The following is a 24,718-nucleotide window of genomic DNA, read 5'->3' as shown; positions in this document are numbered from 1 at the left end:
AAGCTTAAATTTCTTTAGAAAATTCAAATCCAGTGTAAGACATGAAGCTTCCAAGGTTGAAATATTTTTAAACACACCGACACCTAGGAACCTCATTTAAAAACAACTAAATGGTTTAAATGTTCCAAAATCACCACAATAGCTGTAAACAAAACCAAACAAAAACAAAGAAGCGGCATCCATAACAGCAATAACACCTTCAGAGTATTCTCGGATCGCAGTACCTTTTTTAAAGTGACAGCAATGTTTGGTGCTGTGACTCTGCATGGAATGATCATCTCTCTTCCCACAGTCATGTGTATTATTTTAGGTATATCACTGTTCATCTCGACAAATGGATTGCCTGTATCTGCAGGAAAAGAAAAAGAAAAGGTTAATTTCTGAAATTTTGCAAGAGTGTGTGGGAATTGGAATGATGCATACAGCTTCACTGATCAAGCCTCTTTATAATGAAAGCTAAACATCATCCTCAAATTATTCCTTCATTTACTTTCATCTAAACAACTTCAGTAGAATACCAAAAGCAGGAGTTTGGTACCTCCTTTAAATTCCAGGGCAGTTCAAGTACCTTTTTCTCATTACAGCATCATCTCTACTGCTGGGAGATGTGGTTTTATTTTCAGAACATTTCAGGAGAAGTAGTTATGGGATATGAGCTGAAATTCTCTTATCAGGAAACCCTTACACAGGACATGTTCCTGCCTTCAACAAGGAAATTGATGGGAAAAAAATATATGTTGACTTCACTGGGAGAAGGACTCTACTACGATTATTCAGCCATATTTTCAACCATGTACTCTCAGAAAAGGGACTAGCAAGAGTTAACTATTCTTCTCCTTCCTACTATCACAATACCTATATGTCTCTTTTGTAAATGACAAGGTAAATGAAAATGCCAGGAAAACATTCATTCTGTTCAACTCAATAACTAAAGCTTGGCAGAGTAATTTACCGTCTCTTGAACAATCTCTTTAACAAAGGGCATTGTCATAAATAGCTTGCGCTGGGAACAAGGAACATTGCTGCTGCTATTGTTTGAACCAGTTAACAAAGAGGGGCTCAAGCCACTGACTCAGGCTCCAAATCTTCTTTGCAGGTGTTGAGATCTGGAGGTTTGGTTTGACTCACAGTTCAGATAGACAACCTCCAAATTCACATAAGGTCTGGCTTTTAACTCCTGAAAAAGTGGAACATTTAGATCTCAATTCCATGCTTATCTACAGCTCCAATGTTTTTTCAGGCAAATCCTATTATTTTCACTGAGTCAAAAATCTTACAAGTAACAATGGAAATCTTTCTTGGAAAAGAAAGAAGTAAAGCTAGCAAGAATTGACCCTTTACAAAACCTTAAATTGTAGTGTTTTGCTAAAGCTTTGGTCCCAGAATTCTGCACATCGACCTATGTTCACTCAAGTGGTTCTTTATATACATTGCTTTCATTTCTCCTTCAGAAGCATGATCTGCACTTCCCAGTGTCATAAAACTGTTCTGCCCTTAAGATCTTTTTTATTATATGCAAAAATATTTTTGTTTGAGACATAAAACAGGAAATAAAGCAAATTCCACCCTAATTTATACTGGGGAGAATCCTAAGGACAAATATCTTAAATATACAAAAATGTACTGAAAAAGTTTTTCCAAAGAGGCTTAATGAATTTGTTGCACAAATTTTCTCAAATGAAAGACTATCACAACGTTTTACTTAATAATAGGAGTTAAATGTCCACTGAGATCGCAAAAGGAACTTATGAGTAATAGAGGATGCGCATGCAATAAAAAAAACCCTAAGAACTTGTTAGGCTAACATTTCCTTTGCCATACGATTCAAGGAAAGACCAAGAATGAACCTGTTTGTAGCATGGTGAAAAGAACCTTTTTTGTTTTTCAGGGGCTGCAGCCGTGGAAGAGGTGACCTGCCCCTTAACATCACCAGACAAACGGATTTACAACTCCCCGAAGACTTGTTCGTCTTTGTCACAAAATTAAGAGCTCCTGCCCAAAACCAGCAAGCTTTGCAAAGTAGTTTCCTGTATCATAATCTCGAGATCATTACAAGTGCGAGGAAGAGCTGCTCTGGAGATTACCGGTGCTGTCTGCAGACAGAGTGTCACCACTGACTGATGCCAACAACGAGGCCACGGGGGCTGTGCAGCTCAGACCTTGCAGGATTCCTGTCCATCCGAAGGCAGGGACAGGAAATGAGCACAAAACACCATGCTTAGGCTTTTTTTTTTTTTTTTTCCTTCTTCTTCAATGGAAATTAGCATTTGCGCCTGAAGAAGTCAATGAAGTGCTGCATAAAAGTCAACAAAATGCCCCAGCTCCTCTTGGTAGGCTTCAAATCTTGGCGACAGCCTTCCTTGCTACGTTCCCTGCCATGGCATGCCAAGGCACCAGGACACCAAGGGCTGACTCCGTGCCCCCACAATTCGCGTGCAGAGCTCCCATTGACATCACCAGGGACTTCCGCCACGGACCGGAGGGCAATTGATGGCCCCAAGTGCTCCAAATGTCTTCCTGCTTTTGATTAAAAGGAATACGCATCATGTTTCCTAGCACAGTTTTGTTTTCATAATGAGTGTGGAGGCTTTTCCTGATTCCCTTTGATTTTATTCTCCTTCTGCCTTAATGGCCTTACGTGGATATTTTCTGTGCTTCAAGACCAGGATCAGTTCAAGCTGAACCCACAGCAGCACCAGGGCAGGGTATGCCAACAAAGTGGAATCCTTCTGCCCCTCAAATAACAACACTCCTTGCTTCTTTTTTGCTCTTTCCCTCACATCATAGCCATTGGCAGTGGCTGCTGCTACATTTCCTCCCAATTCCTTTCTGGGGGGAGGTAAATGCCAGCCTTCCTTGACCAGCTGGCTGGGAGAACATCTAGGATGACCTAACCTCCCACCCCAGCAGTCTTTGAGCCAGCTTCACACACATTTGTGTTCAGAAAGCTCTACCTATAAGAGGAACATGGTAGATTGACCAGTCTTGAAGACCACATCCAAGTCACACATTCAGCTTCATCAGGATTTGGAGTACAAGACCTAAGTGAGCTGACCTTCCTTTTTTTGGTTTTGTTCATTTATTTGTTTTGTTTCAGAGCTGCTTGCAAGGGTAAGGAGGTGAAAGAGGGATTGCCAAAATGTTTGTGTATGCCAAAGGTTGCTTTAAAAGTCACTTCAGAATATTTTTAATTGTGCCTGGAATTAATGACTGTGTGCTGGTTTGACTGTGTTCCTTACAATATCTCTCACTTACAATCAACATGAAACCACAAAGAGAAGTCAAGAAATCAGAAAATCCGAAGGTCACTTGCTATATTGTTAAAGAACGTAAATAGCAGCTTTTTATTAAGCTGGTTGGCAGCCAGATACAAACTTGATAAGAGACTTAACACAAGCAATATTATGTCTGGTATCAGTAACCTGTCTAAGCTATTTATGGGTTTTACACAAACAAAGAAATAAGCCAACACTGAAAAGTCAGATTCAGAAAAGATGGGGAGCCTCATGCTTTTTTTCTACACACTTCAGCTACTGTTCTTGCCTTTTTTTTTTTCTTTTTTTTTTTTTTAATAACTTGAACTATGTAAGTCAGAGTACTTATACATCTGCAGGAAGAAACATATCTGCAGGGAAGTGTGAGCTTCTTGAAATCTCTGCAAATTTGTCCTAAAAAGCTCTTCCAAAATACCTATACTTACACCTGGCTCACTATTAACTTTTTTTTTTTTTTCATGCTAAAAGAGCCCAAACAGTCTTTTCCCCCATGCACATGCACTAAAGTACAGACGTGAACTTTGCTAAACCTAATGGGCCAATTGCCAAATTCCCCTTCCCTTTCCAGGGATTCACCCTGACTAATTGCTATTATCCTGGCTAACTTAATAGGCTTGTTCAAAAGTTACTCAAGGAGAGCTTTGCACACTGAGAGTGAATGTCACCTCACACATTCACTTTCCACTCTTCCCTCTTCTTAGCCTGTAAAATAATTCTCTCTGAATACAAATGATTTCTAAATCTTGAAGGAAAACAAGAGCTATAAATTAATAAACACAGAAGTCAGGGAAAAAAAATAAAAAGGAGGGGAATACTTTATAACTGGAGTACATTCAGAGACAAAGCATTGCTAGCATAATTGTACAATGATTTCTAGGCAGGGTTTGTTTGTTTTCCTTTGAGGCTAGTTACACTATGCTATCATTGACGTAGGTCCATCACACATTTAAAAAGTGGTTAAAGCTCTTAAGAAAAAATACTTTAACCAGGAAATTCACAGTGCAGTAACTACTATGTTCAGAAAGTTATCTCTAGAACGGCTAACAGTCATTAGAAACACTTTTTTGGCTGTATCCCTCCTTCAGGATGGGTCATCTTGGAAATGTATTTCCATTACAGTGGCAGCTATAAGGCTTGGTGAGGAAACAGGACCTCAGAGAGCTGAGTGTGCAGCCTTTGATGCTGCCAAAGCTTCCATGCATGCTCTGCCCAACACAGTGAAGTGCGATGTGAAGTCCATATACACGCAATGACACTACTCGAAAGAACAGCAATTATAGGTGATTTACGTCAGAGGCTCTTAGAGGGCTCTGTTTTTTAACAGGAACCTCATTAGACACTAAAAACGTGTCCACATACTTGATACAGCTGTAACATAGTTTAATTCCAACTAGTTTCCTTTTCATAATAGAAGTGCTATCATACCAATGACTTTGAGAGCGTAAGCCAAAAAAGCACTGCTCATAGGTTAGAACTGTGCCAAAAACAAAGGCAGAGAAAAGGCACAAGAGAAAGAGTTTCCTAGGCCTTGTCAGGTTCATCTGTTGGTACATTACGTCTGAAGAAGAAGAAGAAAAAAGGAAAAAGAAGAAAAAATTCTCCTTTACTGTTAGCTTTCCGCATATTTTGTCTTCCTAGTGTTTTAATCAGATTTCTTTTGACTTTGAAGCTTCTTAGATCTTAGAGACCCTTTCAGGTAACTCTTTTAATGCCCTCCCTGTTCTGCAAAATGGTACCTTTGGTGTTTCAGGAGTCAGTCTATTCAAGCTAGACTTTAAATCTACGTCAGTTCTGGGGCTGGATACAGCTAGCTGTCAACAACTGGACCTCCCAAGGAGACATCATACTTCCAGCACTTGCTGGATACAACTCTAGAGTTTGAAAGTGCACTTGAATCCCCGGATGTTTTGGCATTTCAAAAGCTTACATTTTGAAGCATTCAATGATGCTAAAGCCCTTCATTTTGGGCTGTCATTTTGGAGAAATGACATTTGGAGACATTTTCGTTTTGGAGAAAAAAGGTACTTTTTTCTTTCTGTCAAGTATGGAAAGAGAACAGAAAACTGACTTAGCACAAAGGTCTGTTTTTAAAACAGAATGTTTTAAATGGTGATCATTTGAAGAACCAGTAAATGTATCACTTTACTATGAAAAGTGTGTGGTCAGATGATATGCACCATGGGAGTGTGAGGAGAGACAAGGAGAAGAACTGCGGCTAAGCAATGGGCTAATACCTAAAGTCAAGTACAACTTCATTTAGAGAAAAATTCTCTGCTGCAGAAGAACTAAAACATTGTTCTTGTATATTAATAGCTGAAAGCTATCTTCATCACAGGAAATAGCAATGTTTAAACTTGAATCAAATTTTGTTTAAATTCCCACAAAAATCTAAGCTTGTTATATTAATGTAATTGAACTTATTTGCTTTTCTCTGTTGTACCATGGGAACAGGTGATCAAAGGCAAAGGAAGAAAGAGATGAGAGTAGAGAATGAAGAGGCCTGCACATTCTTGAAGAAGAAAGAAAATGAATGAGCTCCAGCAACTGGATAAGAGTGTCTTGGAGCTACTGGAACAAAGGCAGACAGAAAGAAAAGCCTGAGGACTGTCCCTAGGGAAGTCTGTGTAGGTTTCAAAATAGCCTGCTGATAGTCTGGTGTTTCTTAAATGTCTTTATTCCATAATAATCTCTCTCCAAGCAGAAAATTCCCTGTGTCTTACTCCAATGTATGCAGTCACTATTCATTACAAATCTTTCCATTTAACTTCCAGGCTGCAATTGTGTAACAAAACAGCTCTGGGTCTGCAACAGTGGATAAATTGGCAAAGAGGCATATGCTTCAACTCAGATTTTTCCTATGGCTCATGGTGGAAGTCAGGACATCAGTTTTCTTAGAGCAAAGTCCAAGGCTCTTGAGAGAATTCATTTCCCTCGCCTGATGTCTCAATTCCTGAGCTGTGTGTGGTCAAGAGTTGCTGCAGGGCACACTGCACACTCACTCCCCTGTGCAACTCAGCAGTGACCTCTCCAGCTGAAAGAAGGGTGGTGTTAGGACTAGCTCCTGAAAGAAAAAGTCACCAGCCTGCAAGTTCTTGAGCACCCAAACTCCACATTTCAGAAATGCTTTAAATCGTCCAGGGGACCTTGAGATTTGCAGTCGCCTTCTCATCACCTTGCATCTTATTTTTACCTGTAGAAGCTCATCTTCTACAATAGCGTGCTCTCATTTCAAAACCAAAGGACTTACTGGGTTTATTAATTCTTCATTTATTTAATTAATTTTATCCAGTTCATTTTCAGTATCACCCTAATTACGGAAATGAATATCATTTTTGAAACAATAAGTGATGACTTCCTGTACAAACAATATCAGCTTTCCTGATTTGGATTCTGTGTTTGTAAATAGTAACTATTTGTTCTCATCTGCAGCATACTAAGACATGGGAAACAGGCACCTTGGTGATCCACATGCAGCTAATATGGGAAATGGACTGACACAACGTCCTGCTACAGGAAACAATACAAAACTGGGAGGGATTCAAATTTTACAAATGTTTATTTCCGAAGCACCCACAAATCCCTTTAAGATAAAACTAAACTCAAGAAAGTTAGTCTTGACAGAGCGTTTTCTTTTCTCATTTTCACCCCACTCAAACCAGGTAATCAAATTCCTGTGTGTTCACAGAAACATTAACTTATTTTAAGAGATTCCTTATGTATTTTCTTTCCAATGCTAGTGCTACACTGATCAGAAAGTATGAGTTTCGGTACTCTGAATCTTGTTTCTTTTCAATCTACTCGATATTTCTTCCTGAAGTTGTAAAATTTTGAAGGACCAATATGCCTTTCCTCATCTTGGGACAGAGTGACACTTTCAACTGTCCATATATGAGCAGCTGCATCACAGCCTCCCTTGTCATCAGTAGATTACCATACTTTTATATGTCCTTAGTAGGACACAATCAACATTTAACTGTTAAGAAATTGGCTTTCAAACAAAAAGATTGTCGAATACTGAAAATTAAGAAGCTGAAGATGTCTAAGCTTAATACAGGATTATCCCTTTTTGGCAAGTAAAGTAGGATGAAAAACACAGTCTAAGCCTATTTCAACACCAACATCAACATTTAATAACTGTCCTTGAAAAATCAACGTAATTAAGGCACTCAGGCACTTTATCTTATCTTTAACTGATTTGGGGGAAGGTAGGGGTTGACCAAAAACTATTCTCTAATGACTTGCGTCTTTTCTGACATGTGAGTTAGGCAGATTAGCCGATTCACATATATCTGATTAAGGCTATCTGTCAGGTGCAAAGAAGCCACATACAGCTCAGGAAGCAGTGAAGAGTTAGGATGACTGATTGTGTCTTCCATTTGCAATAATTCAGGATCCAGAAAAATTAGCACTTCAAACGGGAAAGAGACCAAGGGAACATGAAGGAATCTCATATAATATATCCTACAGAAGGTTTAGCAGAGAGGTTCTCGGTCAAGTTCACTATCATCCTTGCTCTTCTCGTGTGGTGAACAGAGAGGACTGTGGGTAGATCTCAGCTAAAGATGTGGTCCAAGATGATAGGTTCAAGAAGGTCCCAGGATGGGAAACTCAAAAAAAGTCATCCAAGCACATTGTAATTTTTCCTAGGCAGTGGTAAATGTTGATTGCTAAGTTAATAACCTGCTACTTCCATCACGCTTCCCTGCTACTTCCATCACGCTTCCTTGTATGCACCAGTAGTTGGATATCCAGAGGATTACAGGTAAATAGCTGGGTGAGGAAAATACTCTGTGGCGTATTCCAGATGAAGCAAAGTTGGATGAACAGCATGAATTGTTCAATAATTCTCAGTAAGGCAACACAAATAATGGGAGAGCTATCTTATTTTCTGTCACCGCAGTGAAAGGTCCACTTCATTCTGTTTTTCCATAGCACCAGTCCCACTCTTTGTGTCACAGAATGAAAACAAAGGCTAATTCACTCTGATGAGAACTCGTTAGAAGCAGCAGACGCGTCATTTGGAAAAGTTCCAGTCGCACATTCTCTCTAACACAGGCTTCCAAAATCTGTGAATCCTGATACCTCACAGTAACCTATTAACTTTCTGCTGTAAAAATCAAGACAAGCTATAATACAAAATTGAATGAAAACCCTAAAGGGTTTATAATTTCTTCCTTTATTATTGTTTTTATTGAGCTGTTTTGAGAAGAATCTGATTGATATCCTGGAAGAAAACAGGATCAAAAAGTAATTTCTGTTATAGCCTAACTGACCTAATTCCAGCATTTCCCATATATTGCACAATACTTGTTTGCTGAACACAATTCTGTATTTGGTTTGAATCCAATTATTCTAGATTTTTACAATTGGTGTAACATGAACTGCAGAGTACTTTTATGAATGTGACTTGCATGCAAATATTAATTTTCTACAGCATGAGAAAATTCAGTGATCTAGCAAGACAGTTTTGGTGTCCGTCAGCTATCTGGAAATGTACAGTCTTATACAGACAGGTTGAAGTGGATGTTGCACCAGAAAAATGGTTTTCATCAGTCATCGTTGGATTAAGATAAGATTTCTATAATACCCATTACACAAAGTCACTTCTAGTCTACTTCTATGTGGAGTTCTAGTTACTCCAGGGGACTGGCTGGATTTGGTCTTCTTCCTTCTTCATTTTTTTTTTTGTAACAGAGAAAACACTAGCATTTGCATTTGGAAGCTCTGAGAAAGCAGTTTTTATACATAAATTGGTAAATTAACATGACATTTTCCAAGGATGGAAATATCATTCAAAACCCTGTATTTAACCACAGCTGATGTTCATTTTTATCCATTTTGCTGTACTGAAATGAAAGTACCAAGAAGTGTTAAAAAACACGATCTTACCATTAATAAATACGTAGACTGTAGATTCCTTCTTCTTTTTCGCTGCACTTGTTGGGTATTTGCAGCTATAGTTTCCAGTGTCACTTGCTTGAGTTCTGCTCAAGGTCAGACTGCTGCAGGACTGCTTCCCATTCCTTCCACAGGCATACTTAATTACTTTCAGCCTTTTGCTGTCCTTACTTAGAGTTTCAGGCAAAGACCATGAATGAACCATTTCCCCCCTGCAAATACAGATAAGGAAGCAGAAACAATTATGTTGGGCTGCAATTATATAGCTCCAGTTCCCAAGCTTTCTTTTTTATTATATCAGGCTATTTCTGGGGCTCTCTTTTATCTTGTTTTCCAAAAACAACAACAGAAACAACAAAGAACTACTAAACAATTGCCATTGAAGTTCACTCCCCACCTTTCCCCACAACATAAGGTTTCATTTTTTTCTAATTTCAGTTACTTTTTTTTTTTTTTTTTTTTTTGTATCAGGTGTATGAATTCCCAGCCAAATTATCAGAAGCCAGCTCAGCTGGTTACCTGCATGTGAGATTTAAAGTCTGGCCTGCTTGAACAACATGCTGTGTGCCATTTATGCTCAGCTCAGGAACTTTTAATTTTGATCCTGAACTAGATCCTAGAAAAACAAAGAAGAAAGTCATTAACAATGACGAATCATCCAGCTCCCAATCTGCTCACATTTATGATGTTATACTGGAAGGAGAAAGCAAAGCAAAGGCATGCCCCCCTCACCACACATACACCTTTTCTTTGGGCAAAATCCTGCTGTCCTGACTCAGGACTGATATCCTTTCTAATGAGAATTACTCAGGAAATAAAGAAGAAATGGAAGCTATGCAAGTTTTGGTCAACAACATTGCTCTCAAGTTGTTCGCTGTGTGTACCATGAAGCTCAGGACCCTGTGGCTGCACACCTAGCCAGGGAAGTGTGTCCTGCAGCACTGCTGCTGCATTTCCTTAGGAAGCACTACCATGGCATCTGCTTGAATGGGAAGGGCAAAAGACAGACACAATCACAGCAAGAGCCACATATTGACCTCTGAGATACAGAACTCCCACTCAGAAAACTCACTGCAAAGCTGGAACTGCTTTGGAAGGAGGCAAAGTGGATTCAGGACCTTCCCTTCCTGACCAAAGCACTGTTACCTAAAGTCACTCATTAGCTTCAGGCTTCCCTATGGTAAAGTGGTGTCAAAAGGCAACTGGACAGCTCTGCAGTAAATTTTAAGTAAAACTTCAAGGCACCCTCCAGATCAGACCCATTGCTTATTGGGGACAACAAGGCCCCAGTCATGGCCAGACCATTCTGGTGTGATGGGTGACACCCTGGGTACCCAGTATAATGCAGGGTGGCTTAGGATGTTTGAAACATTGAGGCAGGTTTATCACAAGTGATGTGAAGGCAATTTTTAGGAAGTCTATGAAAAAGCATCATGGTCAGAAGTCTAAAGGACCACAGGACCTTTCCTTGCATTAAACCAGCAAGTGCTAGAAAGGCATAATGTCTTATCTTTGCACCATAACGGGCTATGGCCAGAAAAGCTTTTGTGTCAAGCAGACAGAAAGGCATGCCTTAGAGAAGAAACAGTCCTTGATCCCACTGCCCTCGCACCAACAGCAAAGTGTTCCAGAAGCGAGGAACATAAGAAAATATTTTGAAACATTGAAAACCAGTTTAAGTCTAAATCTGAACCCCAAATGCAATTTGTGAAGATTTGAGTACTGTGAGAGAAGATCAAGGAGTGCCCCAGAGCACTTTACTCCAAGAGAAAGTATTTCATTGTCAACATATGAGAGAAGCAGCATCGTGTAAACAAGGGTACTGCGGATTTTCCCCTACAACGCAGTCAAGCACAGTTTGAGTTTAGTTATTTTAAGCACTTCTAAGAGATCCCTACCACAGCTGAATATGAACAGCTGTATGTACCAAACACAGTAGACATCACTAATCCTTGTGTGGCTGCTATGAATCACCTTTGGAAAGGCCTCTCTCTTTTCATTGACTGTAGAAGGAACTTTGAGACACCACCTCTGGTTGCGGTGAGCAACTAAATTTTGAGTGTATAAACTTTCCCAAGTCAGTTACTCCAAATTCAGCAGCTTTCACCCTGCAGTATATGCATCTGAGGACATATCTGAAGATACATCTATTGCTGAATGTCAAAACTTTGTCCTGAGATGTGAGCTCGTTCAGTCCAAGAAAGGCCTAGAAGCCAAGTCTACATTTTTGGAGAGAGATGCTAAAACTACGAAGACTTGGTACAAAAGGTAAGGAAGCACGGCCCTCATCTGCTCTTACTTAACTTTTTTGGAAGCATCAGCTGTGCTCCATTTGTCAGTAAGTATTTCCTACTGTGGCTGTGGCTGTCATGCTGCTCCTGTATGTACTAACATCCATGCTTGTACAAAAGAAGATTTAAAAAGTACACTTAAACATAGACGTAAACTAAGTTATAGCTCACTTGAACAGGCTTCAAGCAAGAGCAAAACAAGTTTTCAGAACAAAGCAATTCTTTGAACTTCACCACAAATGTAACAGAAACTGAATGCTGATACTGTACAAATACACAGACTTCCTCTGTGATTTGTCTAGACAATCATACTTTTAACTAGAAATTATATACTCTTCCCGCTGCTAACAGGGGAGAAAAAAAGACAGCAAATCTTTGAAGAACAATTTGTTATGTGATATATTCCAAGCACATGTTTTTCTCACCTACCATTTAAGGATCTCAACTCGGAAGTGTTGGGTCTGCCAAACAGTGCATTGTGTTTTTAGGGGATGGTCTCTTGTAGATGCATACGGTCTATGAGCCTACTGAGTTTCAGTTCTGTAGTAATGTCCCTAAAGGTAAACACTGGGAACTTGAGATAAGACGTTACAAGAGCTCAGGCAGCTTCAGGCTCTTTGGTTGACAGGGTTTGTGAGTGCCCTCCAACTAAGCTATCCGACATGAAACTACCACATTCCTGCATTTCCTTTATACTTCTCTTGTCATCCTAGCATTGGAGGCTGAGAATCTCTGAGCTGAGTGCTCGGCTTTGCTCAACATCACTAGCAGCACCCTGCCCAGGAGCAAAGTCAGCCAGGCACCAGCATGACCATGCCTGAGCCGTGCTGGGAGCAGAAGACCAGCCCTGGGAGTGTGGGCTGCAGTTGTGTCCAAAGTCTGCCAAAGGTGAATGGCAAGAAAACATTATAATGGTTACAGACTTCTCTCTTGGTAACTCTACGTTGATATAAGAAGTCCACGTGAAAATCTCAAGATGAGTCTTAAATTAAGCATACAGAACAAGACAGCCTGGTAGTGTGCATGTCAGAAGACCTGCCTTAGAGTTATTAAAATCGAATGAAAAGAAAAAAAAAATCTTTTCACCCTCATCCTGTAGGCAAAAAAGAAAGCAAGATATGCTGGATAAATATTGAAGCTTTTGCCCTTTTACACGTATTACGTGTATCTAAAAGACACCACAGTATTTGTAAATATTATGGGTGGGATCGTAAGGAGTGCTTAGTGTTTGTCTAACTTTGCTCCCATTGATACAAGCTGGAGTTTCACCATGGATTTCGAGCACATTTTAGACACAACTCCAGTACTTAATCATATCAATATTCAAGACCTAGCTTTTGGCATGACATATCAGATTTGTTATACGTTCATTCATTTAGTTTTCCACTGACAAAAATCTGAAGTAAAAGATCTTATTTCTGGCCAATATTAGTTCTTTTGCAAGTATGCTGGACAGTATTTTTACCAGCAAAGATGCTAGGTCTGAAGTAAAATAGCTTTATTTGACATCCTATCTATTCATGGGTTATTAGCTTCCTTAAATTTTTAAATGCTACAAAACTGATGCACAGTACAAATGCAATGGAGTTTGACATGCTTACCAGAAAAGAAAAAGAAAGGAGAATAGCAAGGAAATTCCTACTGTCAATATTTAGAAGTGGGTTATACCTTCTCTGAGTCTTCTCTGGATGTTTTACTTGACACTGTCTTTTCTGAAGGGTCATGGCTCAACAGGACATGTTCACTTATCATTATGCCTGTCACTAGGCGACCATCAGCAACCTACCCTCACACTGACCTACATTGGGGGGTGCAACTTCTTTTCGTGTGATAACAGGGAACTAATTAATCCTGATAACTGAGGAATCTCCTCCCATAGGGGAAGGGGTGATTTTTTTTGCATATTCTTTTTGTTTCGGAAGGCTTATTAGATACATGTGAAAGTCAGACAATAGGCTTCCTTAATTAATAAGCAAACATCAATTTAGACTGCAGAAGTTAGTCTATATAAAATGAGGGAAGGAAAAATAATATTTTCAGAAAGCAGAGGAATAACCTGTAATTTGCTAAGGACCAAAATAACAAACTTTCTTTAATTATTTTCTGCCTTGCAATAAAAGGCAGTGTTTTTCCTGAATTAAGTAAACAAATTCTAATTATTTGTTAACCAAAACCACTGATTACAAGTAATTAAAAAAAAAAAAAGATAAAATAAGTGAACCTGTATATATTTTCCCAGTATGATGTGTGAGTTCATTTCTGCAGATAACCAAGTAACCATGCATATGTGATGTACCTTCCACTAAACCTTGGTTTCTCTTAAAGGGATAGATCTGCTGAACTCAAAATCAGGCCCATGTTCTGAATCGTTACCTCTGTTCTGATTTTTCCAGCTTCTACTTTTGAATTTCCTTTTAAAACTTAAAATTTCTGCTACCTTTGGCTAAAGAAAGTAAACCCAAAATCCAGCTCTATGTCTTAATTTAAAGACAAATACTACATTACAAGTTATTAGAAACTGCCTTGAGGTTAACACGTTTGGTGGTCTTTAACTTCTTTTTCATAATTTGAGGCTAAGTGATTTTCCAGCCACTCCAGATATCCTGAACATGTTGACTGATCTTTTTTCCCCTGCACTACGAGATGTTAAGGAGAATGATCAGTTTATCTTTGCAACTTCAGTGTATACAAGGAGTCTGACCTTCTGGGTTTAAAGTGCCATCTGTGGGCAATAAAGTTATCCATCAAGAAGTAATTGTTTCGGTCATTGTTGAGGTTGCACGTGTGTTGAAGCTTGTTAAACATAACTGATCCTTTGTAACTTTTACCAACAAATATAATTTCCTTCTTTCAAGCACATTCAGCAAAAATGTCTTTTGTATAGGACAGTCTCAAAGTAGAAAGGGAATGCACATGATTTCTTAATAGGGTCTTCACCTCTCTGCCTCTCTGTGCTCCTTAAAATGTGGGTCATTCGGTTCAAATGCAGCCCAGGACTTCACTCTTGTTTCTGAGCATTTCCTTGTGAGTCATCTCATTGAAGGGAATGGTGACACCCACACGTGTGCAACTAATAAGCAACCACAGGGTCTGGCCAAAATGGTTAGGAGCATGGTAGTCACCCAGAGGGTTGACCTTCATTGTGCCCCAGTGAAAACGAACTGACTGATCTGAAGCACCTTAAGCAGAATATGGCCACTAGCTAACCTCATATGCAGAGAATAGGTTTACTCCATTTTGTAAAATTAGAGATAGTGGTAGTTTTCTTTATTTCAGGGTTCTTTGTGAGATACTGTATTACCATCTCTTCTAAAGGTACTTTAGGCCATTTTATGGTTAAATACAACTTTTTTTTTTTTAACATCATCATGCCGTATCATTCTATTAAAAGAAAAAATAAATAAAAAGAAGAAGAAAGGGAGAAAAATGAACTTGTGGTGAACTTCGAGGAGCTATTTAAAGTTGTAATTTACATCTGCCCATAAGGAAAAGTATTGACCAACACTTCCTCCTAGTTTAATCAACACTGAAATTCCCATCAGCTTCAATAGTTGCGGTTAGAAAGAAAGAATTGCAACAAAGTTTCCAGGCAGAATTCTATCAAAGTTTCAGTAGTGACTGGAAAAAAAAATGATTATTTTCCTGCCCCAAATGTGAAAGTCCAGCCTGTTCCTTCCACAGGACAAGAGGGAGAAGGCATCACCCCAGAAAATGAAGCTTTCTACTTCTGTGACTGCTGGTAGCTGGGAAGAAGCTACTTGTCCCTCCCCATGGCAGCAATATCCCCCACCTCATCTGCATTGACTGGGTCTGGCTCCTACACGCAGAGGTAAAAGCACTGTATCCACTGCCTACACTGAGAAGCAGCCTCCAGGGAAGTCTTAGAGTGCCAAACCATCAGCCACCCTGAGGGTCAGAGCAGCATCTCCAGGTCTTTCAGGTGCCATCAAGGCCCCCGTTCTGAAGGAAGCTTCACAGTCCTTCGTACACCTAGGTGCACAGCACGTCTCTGAAGCAAATCCAAATGCCACACCTGCAGTTGGCAGAAGAGAAACCAGGACAGATTATCTGCAAGGGAGCATGGAGGTATGCCTGTGACACAAGATAATTGTCCAGCCGAGGAGGCTGATGATCTGAAGCTCCAAAATGTAACCACTATTTTGGTCCAAGCAGAACTCTGCAGGGCAATCCGGGGCCATGGGGACCTGTAAGGGTTAACAGACATGGGTCCATGGGCCATAAGTGGCTTTGTCCCTGTTTCCTGTTTGCTCTGGTGCAAAGAGAGGCTCTGCGTGTGCTGGCAAAGAGAAACACGCTGCGGGCAAAAGAAATGGTTCATGCTGTCTCACTTCTCAACAGATCCATCACTGGCACATGCCTCCTCTGTGACTGAAATGTGTTCACAGTGCTTTCAAGATCAAGAAAGTTGTTAAAAGCTGTTTACTAACAAAATATGCACTGATTCATAAAAGTCATCAATCTGTTGATTCATCCCTTTCAGGACCAGAAGGGACATTCCAATTATCTCGTCTGATTTTCTGCACAACACACACCCAGTGATTTCTGAATTGAATACTTGAGAGTGATGAATCTCAAATATAATTTAAGAATTCAAAGTACCACTGGGATGTAACATCCAGCCAAGAAAATGTATAGGTTAATGGATGAAAGAACTGGGATCCTTTATGATACCGTATTGTAACAGAGTCTGAAAAGCATCAGGTTTATCACTGTAGACTTGAAGAGTCTTGTGCAGGCTAAAATGCCCTGACCCTGACTCCATACCCTGGAATTAAAAGTGACAGCAGGGCAAATGGACACATTACTGACCAAGAAATGTCTTCACAGGCACAGAAAGATGTGTGTGTCCAGTTTTTCAGCCAGTGTCCTTCCCCACTCAGTACTGGACCTCAGAGCAAGTGATAAGAGTTTATTTACTGCATGTATGCAATTACTGTGCACAGATGTGTAAACACACTGATACAGGATTAGGTGCTACAGAGGCAAAGCATAACACCGGGTACCTAAAAATAGAGCGAGTACAATTCTGATAGCACTTCATTAGTGCATCTGAGCAGCACACACTACCGTGCCAATGTGGCCAATAGCTGTAAATATAAACAAACATATATTCCCCCAATATTTGCCACTCAATTGCCAAATATTTTGCTGGTATTTCATGCTAGATAAGTAAGGCTCAGCTTAGTGTTTACAGATGCCTGTGGTAAAGCCTTTTTATTTCAGTTGTTCGTTTAGATTTTTAGAAATTTAGGTCTAGAAATGTAACAGACTGAAACCACAGTTGGTTATCTGAAATAAATGTGACTCTGGTTACAACCGATTGAAAGCACTACCATTTCCTGTCATAGCCAGGCAGCTGGAAAGCCACAAAGATGGCCAACACGATGCTGTTCAGTGCACTGTGCCCCAATATCTGCTTGAAAGCACCTGCTTCACCAGCCCACCAAAACCTTGTGTCCCGTCTGCCCTAAAGTTACCAGGTGACGGTTGTGCATGGTCACAGGCACTTTAAAACCAAAGCCTGTTAAAATCAATTTCAAAATTCAATATTCAGGGAACCTGAGAAAAATAAATAAATAAATAAAAATCTTAGTTCATCTTTTACCCATTCAATCTAATAACATCTAGACACTTAGCATCTGAAATAAGCACTTTTGCCACCATGTAGCATGGCAAAGGTTCTTGTTTCATTGGCTATGTAAAGAGAAAGTCTTTAGCAAAGTAAAATCAGCCGTGGTCAAAAACATTTTTCCCCATTGAGCATATGAAATTGGAAGTGTGAATCTGAATGAATAACCTAATGCCTCCAGTACAACCCCCAATGGGACCATCGCTGGAAAACCAGCTAAGGCCATTGTGGAAGAGAAGTTGTTGTCTCTCTACCAGATGGTGATGCTGTGTGGTTGGCCACTGGAATTCACCCGGGAGGACGTTTTCACAACTCCACACATGACTAAGCCCATGCTGCATGCAGGATCCTGCATGGCCCTACCCACAATATGTGCAGTGGGCGACCAGGTCTATCTGTCATGTGCGGACACTTGTCTGTGCTCCCTGCCCCTCTGCTCCAATTCTACCTTGAGAGGTACCAGCACATAACCATCAGTTCAATACTTTCATTTTGAGGAAAGTTTATCCCATTAACTAGTGGGGTAGGAAAGTACTGATCAGATATAAAGGCAAAGCGAGCATAATAAAAACACACACAGAAATTATTTTAATTCCTATGTTTAGGAGATAAGGGGGTAAATTTTTTTGACCCAATTCAATTTCTTTACCAACTTGATACTTAAGACTTGTTGCAGATTCTCTGGCAAGACAAACTCAGCAATAAAATGGGATTGAACATGAAGACTGATTCATATAGAAGTCTGAGCAGACAAACTGCCTGGCTGCCAATAATCTGCCAGCTCAGCCGGCAGCACAGGCCTACCAAATCCATTTGGGACTGTACTGTTCATTAAGCTGTGCACACAGGAATAAATTCAGAACTAAATTGTATAAAACTTAGAGCAAACTGCAGGATTTCCACTTTGCTCAAGGCTGCCAATTATTATTTCCGATGCTCCATCGTTACAGCTGAACTGTCCTATAACGCTCCAAGAAAAAACAAAAAGAAATGGAGTTGAAACTGACTTTCCATCCACCCTACTTCAACCTATAAAACAGAGTTACAGAGTACAAAATAAAAGAAAATAGCTAATGCAGAGTGCACCCTCCATCTTTCTTCATTACAGAAGGCATCTTTCTTGCCAAGGGCTGGCCTGAGGACTAGCCTGAGAGCTTGTCTGAAACAGGTCACTGCTCCATTTGGCCTTGGTGGGCTTGTGGATTTTAAACCAGCCAAGGTGAGGACAACACTAATGAAGAAAATTGGACCGTGTTTGGCTTTTTTGGCATGCAAGAAGTGCATCTTGATGAATGGGTCAAGAGGCTAAACCCTTATTACAGTTAAATGTCATGTAAAATACAAAGTTTATGGTAGGTACACATGCAGAAAGTTTCTGGCAAGCATGTCTATGGCTCAATTTACACTGAGAAATTATAACCATTAGTACTTATAGATTAGGACAAATATGAATTACAGTGCTGCATAGAACAAAGAAAAGTAAGTTTCCACCCCAAACTACCAGCATAAGAAAAGAAGAAAATTCTCTATATTATATAGCATAATGCAATATAATCTCACAATGGTATATCCATTTTCCATAAACATAGACAAGACCTAAATTTTGTCAGACTCTAGTTTATTACCTTGACCCTGAGACCTACTGTCTCTTAGTAAGTCATAGTGGGTTTTGGATCGCACTTCCAAAAAAAATCATCTCTAGAGAATGTTATGAGGTAACTACTTTTCTTGCAAGGTTTCTTGAATGTCCCCTGAAGTCCAGATGTTGGACACCACCGGAGACACAACACGGAGCTACAGAGAGCCCTTGTCTGTTCCGGGATGGCAGCTCTCACGCCTCTGTTAACATTGGTCCGCAGTGACCCTGACGAGAGGTTTTTCCATGAAGGAACGACAATGGGAACAAAGGGAACAAATTCCTTCATCCCATGGCAGAGAAGAATCCCACAGGAAGGACGCTTAAGTGAGCTATGTGAAACTGTGGAATTCCTCTCACAAAGCGCCCTTGTGCTCATCCCTTGCCGCTCCCCACGCACTGAGCAGGGGGTCCTGTTCCCAGGGCACGGGCTTCCCAAGGGAACTTCCGAGGAGGGGAGGACATCTGCTCACAGGTCCCCGGCTCTGCTTTGCCACAGCATCTTCAACCCACTGAAATCCTGGAAACAGCTTCTTCCTAAGCATTTCCTCATCCTCCAGCTGCTATAGCGGTAAAGAACACCTTGTTTCAAGGCAATAGCTCCAAAGGTGGGAATAAAACTTAAAAGGGATTTTAATAAGAGGGCTTAGGGTCACGGATCAGTGGATGCTAGAAGAGTATCTCTACCATCTAGAGAAATATTGGAGTCACACAAACGTAAAACTATGTCTATCTCATCATGCTGGATTGTCTTTGGGTGACTTAACACCATGGGTATGGACAAAACAGTTTTGCTATTCGGTGGAGTTGATTTGATGGAAAAACAGCAGTGACAGTAAAATCATGTCATCTGAGCATGAACCATTCTCTTCTCCATTAACGGAAACCAAATCAAATTCTGGGAAAGATGATGAATATATTGGTTAACTGTTGTGCAAGAATCAATCACCATCTTGAGCAATACAGATGCATCATCAGCAAGATCATCTTCCTCATCTTCATTAGTGGCACATCAAAAAGTGGTACATCTCTACCCAACATGCCACCAAAAAAAAAAAAAAAAGAAAAAGAAAAAAAAAAGCCAACAAGCGCAAACATCACCAAACATGGCATAAAACAGAAGTAGTCATCTACAGTCCCAGTCCAAGTTCTCCATACATCCTGATGGTTCAGGGCTCAAGGTTCAGGCAATAGTGCCTCTGACATATAGTTTCTAATCTTTTCTCCCACACCCTTGTATTTCTCAATCTGTTACAACTTTGCTTAGCTCCAGCATGAATTCGTTCTGTCAGTCACAACAGGCACGATATAACCACAGGGATTTTTGCAGTGCTGACCTCCAGCCGCAGCGGAATGAAACTGAACTTCTGCATCTTGATAAAACTGTGGGCACCTTCCTGTCCATCCCTGAACCAACTCTAGGATAAGCAGTTCCCACATGGTGGAATAAAAAGTCAGGCCATTCCTAGCCAGGAGTGCTTGGGGAAGGTTGTTTCCCATTTGAAGGACTGTGTAGTAAGGATGCATCGTAAGGACCAAGGGAAAAAGAGGCTGGTGCTGTCCACGGGTGGAATTCATGCTCAAATATGCACTGAAACGTTTCCACACGCTCTTACAAATACTGATAGAGAAAAAAAAAAAAGATGCTGGGGGGGAGAAGTAGAACAAGAAGTTGAAGCACGCCTGAAGGGAGTAGGTTGCTGCTTGAAGGTGTCCCACCAAGGGGAAAGGCTTGCCTCCAAGAGCAGAGGTGGCTGTGGTGGCTGAGCATCCCATTCTTCGCAGCAAAGCTACTCTTGCAGCAGTCTGGTTTTCCATGCCTTCTGGGGCTGCAACAGGAAGCCTCAATCCCTACTTTTAGGGGATTCAAAGGAGGAGTTTTGCTGATAAAGCCCCACTACTGCCCCACTGGATACGTATTTTTGAGACACCGAACCTTAACCTTCATCTGCTGAGCCTCTTCCTTTCCCAATCTCAGTTGGACACAAAAACTAGCAACTTGATAAACATTTGTGCTTGAAGTTTCCAAACCACATTAAAGTGTAAGGACTCAGCAACTGCCATGAAAATCTGGACAATTTCCTTTTCTCCTATACACCCACACAGTGTGAAGGGCTACTGGTTTGAGTCTTTGAAGCTTCTGACAAAAATAGGCTCAGCTTGTTTGCTATTGTTCACATGTAAAAAAAAAAAAAATCCAAAAAAAGCACCATCAAACCACAACCAAACAAATCTCCAAATCTCCCCAGTAATGATTTTTTTAGGTTTTAAATATATTGAGTGCTTCTAGATGTGAAGATCACACGTGAAGGCACATGCCAAGTCCGGATTTCCTCATGCATGAACCATAAAGCTGGAAAGTGCTAGCTTAGCCCAAAGGAATTGCTCCAGATTACACCAACTATAAAAGGAAGAAATCTAAAATTCTGTAGAGTTTATGAGGAAAGCACCTGTCTGGTAAAGCATTCATAAGTGATGCAAGTGATTTTCTTTAGTAATGCCAAAAAACATGCCAGTACATGCATCTTTTTTAAAATCTGTTATACAACAGCATCTAACTCCTCTGCCTAACATGAATGTAGCTTGAAATTTTTCAGGGAGCCCAATTTCCATGAAGATCCAGAAGAATTGGAATAACCATTTTTTCAGCACTCTGTTGAGATTTCTAGCCCTAATCCTATGTTAGACCACTGTAGCTGTGCATCTGCACAGCTGTTTCAGCTGAGTAGTCAAATCAGATAGAAACCTTAACATGTGAACTTCAATCTAACAGCATTTTCAGGGAAGTCAGGTTAGTTATTGTAAGAAATTAACCTCAACGCTGTTTAGATTTGACCTGGAATTTCTTCCTTCATTTTTTCCAGCTGACCATGAAATTGAAAAGTCCATCATTTGCTGGAGATTTTGATGATCTACTTCCAACTGGAATAACTCAGGTTTGTATAGCACCGTCCACAGATAAGATTGTAATAGATTCTATTTATCTTCTAGCCACTAATTGTGAGGTATTGCCAGTGTGTTGACAGCTGGAAATAAAGCTGATTTATCTGTCTCTAGTTTCTGGAAAAGAGGACACATAATCCTTGATCCAGCCTGCAGAATCTGATCTTTCTGAGGTTTAAACCCAGTCCTTCACATTCCCAAGCATTAGTGATTGAAACTGTTGTGATATAAAGTCTGCAGTTGGGAGATCAAACCTAAATAATGCACCAAAGTTTTTATGTTGACCATTACATATCCAGTCTTTAGCATAAATGTGTGCAATATAATTTGTGGAGTACATATATACAAACTATAAAGGAAACATACGCAAGAACTGTGAAAAACAGAGACAAAAAATATTGTTCTTTCCCTGATAGCTAAAACGCAAATGTGCATAGAAATACCAGAGGGCTGAAGTGCCCAACACTCCCACGTCAAAGCAGATCTCGTTTCTCGAATGGGAACTCTTACGGTTTGTAATTTGCATGTTGCTTTGGGGAAATTTGAATTACTAAATAGCCATAAACAAGCTAAAAGATCTCTTTCTGTCACTTCCTTATGAAACTCTCTGTGGTAACTCCTGAACCACTGACTCATTTGTGAATCTTCTCTGGTACCTATCAGTAAATGGAAGCTCAGCAGACACCCGCAGACTGAAGTACAAGAGTAGTCCATCAAGAACACTTAAAAGGGGAAGTGCTGAACAGCCTCAGTAAGAGTTTCGGGTAAGCAGTGAAGGAACATGAGATGTGAAGAAGTACATAGAAAGACGCATAGCACATAACATCCCACCACTTCACCAATAGCTTTGAAATGCTCCACGCTGATGCAAGTGTGGAGCGTTTTACTATTGACTTAGAAGAAACATGACCAACCAGTATGGGATGTCCAACCAAACCTGTGCAAGGATTATTTTCCAAGAAAGAAAGAAAGAAGGAAAGAAAGAAAGGAAAAAAAAAATCAAAGAGGTTGGAAGAGTCTGAATTCTGACTTGGAGCTCAATCTCTCATAGTTTCAAGGGAGGAAAGAAATACAAGTTTCCAGCAAACCAGTTGCAAAGACACTCAGCCGAACAGCAGAGAAGCTCGTCTCCAGTGCCTACTGGCCCTGAGCTGACCCCGGGATGTGTGTCCCCACAGCTGAACATCCAGAACACCAAGGTTTTCCCCTAACCAAACCGGGTTTTTCCCATTGGATTTAGCATAGGGTGCTCATGCCCCTGACAGTCCCTGGAACAGGAAGGTGAACCAGGGTCTCGTACAGCTCAGATCACGGAGTCCACCTTCTCCCAGGGCAGTGGGTTTGCCACAGCTTGCACAATGGGAAACCTTTCCGACAGGAAAGAGGAAGCCAGTGCCCCAGCGCGGCTCGGCACCGCGGGAGCCCTTGTGGGAGAGGGACACTGAAGTTCAAGCTCAAGCTGTGAAGGAAGCCTGGCAAGGATTTGAACCCACGTTTCCTGTAGCCAGGGTGGGTGTCCCATGCCTGTGTCTATTTCAGTGTTACTCCAAGGAGGGCACAGGAACCTCCTTGGCAGAGAAAAATAATGTGGGGAAATCGGCACTTTCCTGAGGAAAAAAAATAATAATAAAGAAGACGACGACGACGAAGAAGAATACCTATATATCTATACCAAAGTTGATGAATCAGCGCTTCCCGAGCCGGAAAATGTCCCGGCGGCGCGGCCCCGCCAGCTTCCCCCCCTGGGCAGCACCGGCAGCGCCCGGGGAGCGCTCCGTCCCGGGGGGGCGCGCCTGGCCCCGCACGGCCCCGGGTCGCTCCCACGGGCTCAGCGGGGCTCAGTGGGGCTCAGCAGTCCCAGCCCACGGCCACCCGCTCGGGTTTTTGCCTTCTCGCCCCCTCTCGGGATTTGCTCGCATCGCCGAGAGCAGAGATGCTGCGCGCAGCCCACGCGGAAGAGCCGGGAGCACCTGGGGACCCCATGCGGGGAAAGGTTGTGGGGACGCGGATCTGGTCCCGGAGGGCTGTCCCGAAGTGCCGAGGGACCACCCTAACGCAACCTTGCTCCCAGGTGACCGGCGAGGCAAAGCAAGGGGACACGGTTCCCATCGCGGCGTTCCGACCCTGCGGGGCCGGCTCCTCTTTCAAAGTGGGAAAATAAAAAAGAAAAAAAAAAAAAAAAGGAAAAGGAAAAACAACTCGGGAGGAAACAAACAAACAAACAAACAAACAAACAAAACAGCTCGAGGAGGAAAAGCAAAGCTTTGCGCGGACCCATCCTGGCACACGCAGCCTTGCGGGATGCAGGCGCGGCGAGCGGCTCCATCCCGCCCGCGGTACGGCCCCGAGAGATGCCCCCGGGTCGGGGGACAGCGGTCCGTGGGGTTTTTGGCCGAGGAAACGGGCACCTTTTCCGCCTAACGGGCAGGACTGGGAGAGGCTGACTCTCGGAAACAAAGCGGGCTGGAAAGGAGCCTGCCCTGCAGCCGAGTCTTGTTTGCTTGCCGCGATGCACCGGCTCGGACTCGACTCGGGGGAGCGGCTGCTCCCCGGGTTGCCTTGGGATTTGGGTGGGGGGTCTCTCCAAACAGCCAGCATCTCCTTCGGGACCCTTCCCCGGGGTGGTGGGACAGGGACAGGGGCAGGTGCCCTCCGACCCCCGCGGGGGACACGTCGCAGCTAGCCGGTGGCCGTCCGGAGAGGGGTGTGAGGGGGACAACGGGGGTCGTCGGAGCCTTACCTGCGAGCAGGAGGGCGGCTGCCAGCAGCACGGTCCCTGAGAGCGGCTGGCGGGGCATGGTCCTGCCCGCGGCCACGCAGGGCTCTTCCCCTGCCCGCGGCGGCGAGGCGGAGGCGGAGGAGCCGGCTGGGCTCCGACGGGCTCTCCTCGGTGCCGGGTTCCTCCCGCGGTGGTGGAGATAACGGCGAGGCGAGGGATCAGCATCCAGCGGCCCCACAGCCCTCCCCGCCCGCCCCGGCCCGCGGAAAGGGAGTGTCCGCCCTGCTGCCAGCTTCACCTCCCGCG

At 42.0% G+C, this 24,718-nt stretch overlaps 1 protein-coding gene across 1 annotated transcript in view; it reads right to left on the bottom strand.

The window, feature by feature from the left end:
* FLT1 (fms related receptor tyrosine kinase 1) overlaps positions 1–24,491 on the bottom strand; it is a 112,073-nt gene extending 87,582 nt beyond the window's left edge. Inside the window, exons 1-4 of the mRNA XM_035542796.1 lie at positions 24,434–24,491; positions 9,693–9,789; positions 9,165–9,385; positions 225–349 (exon numbers count right to left, since the gene is read on the bottom strand). Of these exons, the coding sequence (XP_035398689.1) occupies positions 225–349; positions 9,165–9,385; positions 9,693–9,789; positions 24,434–24,491 (501 nt within the window). The remainder of the gene's footprint in view (positions 1–224; positions 350–9,164; positions 9,386–9,692; positions 9,790–24,433) is intronic.
* Between the last annotated feature and the right edge of the window lie 227 nt (positions 24,492–24,718).

Source organism: Cygnus atratus, chromosome 1, assembly GCF_013377495.2.
Source record: "Cygnus atratus isolate AKBS03 ecotype Queensland, Australia chromosome 1, CAtr_DNAZoo_HiC_assembly, whole genome shotgun sequence".
Taxonomy (NCBI): Eukaryota; Metazoa; Chordata; class Aves; order Anseriformes; family Anatidae; genus Cygnus; species Cygnus atratus.
Note: the sequence above shows the minus strand (reverse complement) of the source record. Positions and strands in the feature narration are given on the sequence as shown.